At 30.7% G+C, this 7,742-nt stretch overlaps 1 protein-coding gene across 5 annotated transcripts; it reads right to left on the bottom strand.

Annotated features, from left to right (window-relative positions):
• Window positions 1–255: 255 nt before the first annotated feature.
• LOC115446895 (thiamin pyrophosphokinase 1) lies at window positions 256–7,403 on the bottom strand. Of its 5 annotated transcripts, XR_003938963.2 has the most exons (8): window positions 7,263–7,403; window positions 5,994–6,189; window positions 5,618–5,784; window positions 4,930–5,016; window positions 4,136–4,415; window positions 3,065–3,187; window positions 2,219–2,345; window positions 256–1,188 (listed from the first exon to the last, which is right to left on the bottom strand). XR_003938963.2 is itself a non-coding variant. In XM_030173721.2 (7 exons), exons 1-7 carry the CDS (start codon window positions 7,290–7,292, stop codon window positions 2,338–2,340), a joined length of 891 nt encoding a protein of 296 aa, XP_030029581.2. In that variant the 5' UTR covers window positions 7,293–7,403; the 3' UTR covers window positions 256–2,337. The 5 variants fall into 5 exon arrangements, 4 of the variants coding, with proteins under 4 accessions (XP_030029581.2, XP_030029582.2, XP_030029583.2 ...); XM_030173721.2 differs by having other exon boundaries at window positions 256–2,345; XM_030173722.2 differs by having other exon boundaries at window positions 256–2,345; window positions 4,930–5,012; window positions 5,626–5,784.
• Window positions 7,404–7,742: the final 339 nt, after the last annotated feature.

Here is a 7,742-nt window from a genome sequence, read left to right as displayed (position 1 = left end):
TTACCAAAGTTTTTGAAAATGATTGTAAATATAAAATTAAAGCGCCATATAGTTCCTTCCTTATTTAACAGACAATAACTTAGACAGCTCTGTTACTAAGGAGGAAACCGCACCAAGTAAAAAGTTTGCTTGTTCTTACAAATAGCTTCCGGCTAAAAAGTCAATGAATTGAACAACTCAGACTATGTAATAGCAATAGTGTTAATAACTAATTTATTATATTTTCTTGGTGCTACTACGATCTAAAGGACAAAAAACAGGAACATATCTATTTATTCTAAATACATTTCTATAATCTAATAAGTACATTCTATAGCATATCCCGATCTATCAGTCTACAATAACATTTATAACAAGAATTTAATTCAACTAAAATTACAAACATACTTCATAACATATCAAAAATTGTTTACTCGAAGTGACAATCCGATGTCAATATAAGTATTCAATGCCATGTAAACAATAAAAACATAAATGATATTAAAATTAACTAGATAATAATAATGTAACATTTGCATTAGTATTACAAAAATAAAACGTAATTAAACATTCAAAAATATTACAAAAATTAAACAAAAATAAAAAAATAAACCAATGATATTTGCAAGTGTCTAATATGGATCAACAAGGAATTATATTGAGACCACAATATATTACTAGAATACACAATAAATGTTTCTCCCATTTAAGTCCCATTTGGGATGGTGTTATTGCTAATTATAACTGATTGAAATTTATTAATTATCGACATGACGATACAAAAATATTGGACTAAGTATTCAAACTTCACTCATAGATAAGAAGTATAAAAAAAGATTTGAATGTGATTTTTTTAATTTCAGTGATTTTTAAACATTATTAAATTGTATGTCGTAGATTGAGCTAGTTTTAATTTACTTTTATAACACTTAAAATTTACTATAGTACCGGGAAAATTATGTATTATGAGGCTGCTAAACATTCTATGTGTATTGCTATTTTTTAATCTCAACTCTTAATTTATTATAAGCACCACAAACAGTCTAAACTAATATTTTTTCCCTTTTCATTCTGACACCATCCTGTATAACTTAGAAAGTACCGTGTAACAACTTGAATGTAATTTTTTATTACATCGAATAATCTTGATTATACTAAAAAAACGGTGATCAAGAACTTGTTTTGAAGAGGTAATATATTTGTAAGAATCTGGAATGAAAACAAGTTCCTTATATTTTTCAAAATTAATTAGATCGTGTCAAACTACTTCCGTTGTTAGGAACAAATTTCATAGTTTATAGTTGCGTGTGGATATATTATACACTGCATACATAGGGTTTTTGAGGTCAACAAGGTATTTGAATCGTTTTTGATTTTCACTATTATCTAAAATTTACGTTAAATATTGATATGAAAAATCTTAATACGGAAAATAATATTAAATCCAGTAAAAAAAAATCTAGTAATCAGCGTTTGAAATGTAGAAGAAAGGGTGTCGAGAAACAGAACAGAACCACAATTTATTCACGTGACGTCACGTCATCGGGAATTTTGATCCGCAAGTAAGAAAGTAGAAGTAAGAAGTAAGGGGTCCCGCGACATCCCCCTACAGGACCAATCCTGCGCATCACAATATTTTAACTGTGAATTGCTGTCTTATTACTTAGACAATTTTCTTTGCTATGTCCACAAATGGGCTTTATGCTGATGCGAATAGCATAATGAACAAAATCAATCATAGACAAATATTATGATCTGTGATCCCTATTGTGATCTGCCTACAACGTAGATACTAAAAATAGTTTACATCAATTTCCAAAATATTAATTAATTTTTAAAAAAATATTAACATGAGTGTATCTGTTCTACTTTTAATCAACGAATTTCCAATGTGACTATTCGGGTCTTAAAAAAATATAAATATTACAATTCACCAATACATTTTGCCTTTAAGGCAGTTTTACGTATCATTCTTTATAATATTTTAGAGCTCATTTTAAAACAACAGATAAATTCTAGTAGTCAATTCAGTGCAATTTTTATAATCAATTTTCGCAGAGAACCTGTCAAATTATTAAATACTTTCGTCTAATAAAAAATCTGATAATTGAAAAATCAGCTCTAAAACACATAGCACCTGCATATTGTTCGCTACATAAAGAGAAACTAAACAAAATTCCTATTTTACTAAGTACCTACACGGAAACATATTTTTTTGTAGGCACAATAGCTTACCCACCAATTCAAATAAGAAGTAAAAAACCACTTCGAATGTTGTACAGTATTACATGTGACACTCTACTTAGTAGAATGCATATCTCTAAATTCGCTGCACTGTGCGGCATATTTCCGATTTTTTTATTGACCTGGAACAATTTTAAATTGATTACTATACATCTTATCTTGACTTAAATATATAAAGCTGAAGAGTTTGTTTGTTTGAACACGCCAGTCTCAGAGAATACTTAACCGATGTTTATTATTTTTTCACTAATAGGAAGCTACATTATTCCTGAGTGATACAAGCTATTTTTTATTCCGAAAAATCTTTTTAACGGGGGCGGAGCCGATGCCAAGTCAAGTCTTATATAAATTCTTTGAAACTTTTAGGATATATTGAGTCAACAAAATAGACGTTTTGCACCAACAACTTTTGCTTAACACTAAGCTCTTGACAATTCGCGTCAGTGAGAGACTGTTCCCTCTATATTTTTTATAACATGCCTAAACGCTTTATATCCTCACTCGAAAAAGCTTATTCAAACACACCGTTCTTTCGGATGAGCATTATAGACGCTCACAACCCTTTGAATTAAGTAACCACTCCGAGGTCAACCCACTAACAGGTTACAAACCTCGGCTCGGAATGGTCACTAGGAAAAAATGGAAACACCGGCGACTAAGGAATGATATTTTTGAACACTAATCTAACTATTAGAATAGTCAGGAGAGCAGAACTGCGGTCTTGTGCAGTGTTAAAGTGTCAGGCTCAAGGAGAGGGGAGATTTTAACGTTCCGCATAAAAAAAATATATGATAGAGTAATAATTAGTTTATGGAAAAAATATTTGAAACGAATAATATACCTAATAAGCACGGAACTCGCATTGACCAGAGCAATGTGTTGCTGCATTTGATCATCACCTTCTCCGATCCGTCGAATGTGTTCGATGTGCTTACTATTTCACCATATTTCAGAGGTTGATCATCTGAAAATAACAACAAAACATTTACATGTCAAGTAGACTACTATAAAATTTCTCACGATACTTGAATATGAAGAATAAATTTTCATTAATAAACAGAAAATGAAAAAAAAAAAACATTATGTAAAAGCAGCATTAAAATTCTTTGAAAATTTAAATAACATCTAAGTGAATAAAGGAGACACCTTTCTGCCTCTTTTACAACTCTGTGGCTATAATACCGGTGGCGTCACAATAATTGCAGTGATCATAAAATGCGTCGTAGAGTCAACCTCATTATAATTTTGCAGGAAATAAGTAAGAATAACCAGTCTTATTTTTTAAGATTTGAGTACTTACGGATGTAAGCACTAGGCCACTCCTTGTTATGTATAAAATATAGCCTAGACATAGTATTTTAAAATAAAAAACATATTTCTTTAAATATTATTGTACAGATATGGCACTTTTACATGTTCTATAAGAAAAAGCAGAAAAGTAGTATTCTACTAAGAATTCCTGCTATAATGATTAAGATCAGAATGCGTCCAATGGTTTTTACAATATTTAACATATAAGGAAAAGACGAAGTGCACAGCAATAAGTAATTGGGGGTTGACCTGAAGACACTTATATGTAAACTACAATCCGACTTCCTACTATAGCAGCATAAATGTTAAAGTTATTTTTGTTTGATTTTTTATAAAAATAAATGCTTAAGTTTCTGAATAGATTTGGGCAAAATTAGGAACACAGATAGACCAATTCTAAGATTTAAACACGGGCTATTTTTATCCAGGAAAAGATGCTATCACAGGGACTCTCAGTCTCACAGGGAGATGCAAGTAAATTGGGTATTCATAAACAAAAAGATATAAATCTTCATGAATATATTTGGAAGATATGCAGTAAATTTGTATTTGACATTGATAAATGCGAAAGTTATATACATTTCATATAAACATTACTTACTTAAATTCCATTTAAGTCCACTAGAGGTCACACTTTGACAAGTCTCCCCAATAGGAACCAATGAACACCATGCTCTCTTGTGCTTCCTTGTGTCATCAGGGATAGAAACAACATGGTCACCTGGTTGCAGGAGCCATGATATAGCATCATCTGACATTAGGAACAACTTAGTGTTTGGGTTTAATAGTTGCTTCTCTTTAGCTAAGAATAATGTTTGAATATTTCCTAATATTTGATCGAGTCGGCCTGAACTTTGTCCTATTGCTATAACATTGTCCATCTGTAATTTCAATGATTTTTCTATTAAAACAGTGTGACTGTATAAGGTACATGTGTAAAGTAAATGCTACACTTTATAAAATGAATCAATGCTGTCTATGAACACCTACTTACCACTAAAAAAATGTCAAACAAAATGGTGAAGGGGATAGAATATTTAAGTCTACATAAAAATTACTACTAATTAGCTCTATTCTCTATTACTATTTCATTGTAGGAAAAAACCTTTGATGTGGAATGTCAATTTCTGGGTTGTTATCCAGTTACACTATTAAACTTTATATGACTGCATTTGTACAATATTTGAATTATCTGTTATTGTAATTTATACATGATACAGCAATAAGACTAAATAAGTTAGTCCTATTACATGATGGGATGAGCATTCAATAGTAGTGGGTGATAAAATGAAAGTGTAAACCTACCGCCTTTACTCCATGAAGCCATAAGTAACTATAGTATTGGAAATAAGGCGATCAAGGTAATGGTTATGTACAAAAAATATGTAAGAATACCTGTATTTTATTTTCTTGACAATATTTGTGTAATTCCATCAAAGCTTTTGTAAAGTCTGTATGATTTTGATCTGGAGTGTGTACTATCTACAAAAAAAACGAAGTAAATTAAATACCAGTATATAATACTTTTGAAAAAGTGAACAAAATGATGTTTGTTACCAAAAATATTTTATTAAATACAGGGTCATTTTGACATTGCGCTAATAAATGAAACTACTACCTCTGCTAACATTATGTCAAAAATCATTCATAAATAAGGAATATTTTCACCTACATCCCAGTTTTATGTTTCTGTTCATTTTGTAGTTGATTGCGAATATGGCGTGTGTGTGAATGTATTTCGCGTGCGTGAGTGTATTTCTGAGTAAAAGTGTGATATTGACGCTGCAACGATTTCTCTTAGAGTAGTAGTAGAATGACTGTTAAATTAAAATTAATATTAATTGATATTTATTTTGTTCAATATTTACACTTTTTTGGTTAACAGATCTACAGCTCAAGTAACTCATTATTATTTTCAAGAAGATAAGTATGTAACTTCATTTAATAATGCAATCAAGATGACCCTGTATATTAAAAAAAGGAAAGCAAAATATAATGTTGATCCAAAAGCATTACCCAGCAAAATAAATATTACTAGTGCGGTCAAACTACTTTCAAATAAAAATTTTGTTTTAAGTTTCACCTTACAACCTTTCTTTTTGTATTTCTGCATGACATCTTCCGTTATGGAATCAAAATCTCCAGTTACAAGATCTGGTATCTTCATTGCTTTCTGTGACCCTTCAGGCATGTTACTCAGATATCTGTCCCACTGTTTTGTGCCACCATCAATAGTTATTCTAACTGTGGCTACAATTTAATATACAAACAAGAAATAACAAAAGAATTCCAAATGGAATCATTTTTACAATAACATGCATGATATTTAATTTTTTTCTAAGACTATTGTTATGTTTGACATAAATATCCAGGCTGGATATCTAAACTTAGACTAAGCTTAAACTCTAAACATAACATTTTAATAATGAATACAATAAAGAGGTTTATTACAATCTTACCATTATTCCAAAAATCTTTTATAAACTCATTACTCTGCAGAATAGGTCTGTTTAATATAAGTACAGCATATTTTATATATCTTCTTGTTTGCGGTGAAGTTATTTGTGCTATATCCCACTTCCAACATTTAACTATTTTACATGAGGTTCCACAACCATGCTGCTGTATACAGAAGATATTGTTTAATGTTTTTACCTAGAACCAATGTTGATTATGAGATGAGATGGCATCTATGACAGCTAGTGGAAAATGTCAATTGATTGATATTGATATCATGTACACACACACACACACACACATCAGGCATTTATCCCGAAGGGATATGCAGAGGCGCAACCAAGGCACCCATTTTTCGCTGAGTATATTCCGTCCCACAATGTGATTGGGAGCGAGCCTATCGCCATATCAAGCACAAATTTCTGACTCCAGGCTGATACTGAACAGAGAAACCCAAATATCACTGCCTTACCCGGGATACGAACCCAGGACCTCAGAGCGCTGTTGTACCGCGCATGCAGTAAAACTACACCACCAAGGCAGTTGGTCAAGATATCATGTACAATTTATTAAAAATCAGTCTTACATGAAGATTAATTACCCCAACATATTTTCAAGGTTGTGATGAAATGGATCTATAATGGGTGATATTATGTGTGTGCCATCCTAATTTTGCCTAATATATTTTTTAATCTCAAAGGATGTTATTTATTTTTTTGGGAATTAATTTTTTAAAGTATAGGGTCTTATTGGTTTGTACACCCATTATAGCTTATAAGTACATAATGCCACAGACAGGTCTCATTTAGTATTAATAGTATTGTTTTTAATGTTATTTAAAAAAATATATATTTTTGTATGTTACATAAAAAGTCAAGAAATTATTAAAATGAGTAATATTAATTTAATAATTTAAACCAGAAGACAGTAGTGCTCAATTTTGTTGTAATTGTGTCAATAGAACCTTAAAAAGACAACGTTTACGAAGAGAGCAAATACTAAAAATTATATATGATAAGTAGAATGAGGTCAAAGCGCAATAAAAATGAGTTTTAGAATTATTATTGATCAATTAAACGATCTAAATTACTTTAAATATACCTAAAACCTGTGAAATAATAAGTATAATGGTTAAATGTTAATGGTCATTCTACTTTCGCTAATCAATTCTAATCAACTTCGAGCTATGCTTCAATTCAGGAAATTATCATTTTACGGAAATGGTTTCATTCTATAATTACAAGTATTTAATATTGTTAATTTATATTTACCGCATTGTTAATAACTCCGTTAGTCGTCATCTTCTGAATTTATTAAAGTTTAATAAATAAATAAGAGTTATAAAAGGCTATCGTATTTTAAACGATGCAAAATACAACCAATAACCTCAACTTCAAATCAAAACTAAAGTCAATGTCAATTACCCCAATGTCAAGTACTGTCAAAACTCAAAACTATCAAATGTCAAACAGTGTCAATATCATGCCCAATAATTTTACTCTGGTTTCCCTTCAAAACGTATAAATCTTTCTTACGTATATGCCCAATAATTACATGCTCGTCACCTAGATTATAATTTATCACCATCACTACGCGAGGTCCGGAGTATGTACGTGAGCCGCAACGCAGAAATCTGCCTGTTTCTTAGATATACTATTCTATCTATATGGCCTGTTTGGCCGGATTTGCATATAGTTTTTTCCGTTTCTAAATTATTTAGAATTTATATTATGTAGATCCGGATCCCATAC

This window comes from Manduca sexta, chromosome 20, assembly GCF_014839805.1.
Source record: "Manduca sexta isolate Smith_Timp_Sample1 chromosome 20, JHU_Msex_v1.0, whole genome shotgun sequence".
Taxonomy (NCBI): domain Eukaryota; kingdom Metazoa; phylum Arthropoda; class Insecta; order Lepidoptera; family Sphingidae; genus Manduca; species Manduca sexta.
Note: the sequence above shows the minus strand (reverse complement) of the source record. Positions and strands in the feature narration are given on the sequence as shown.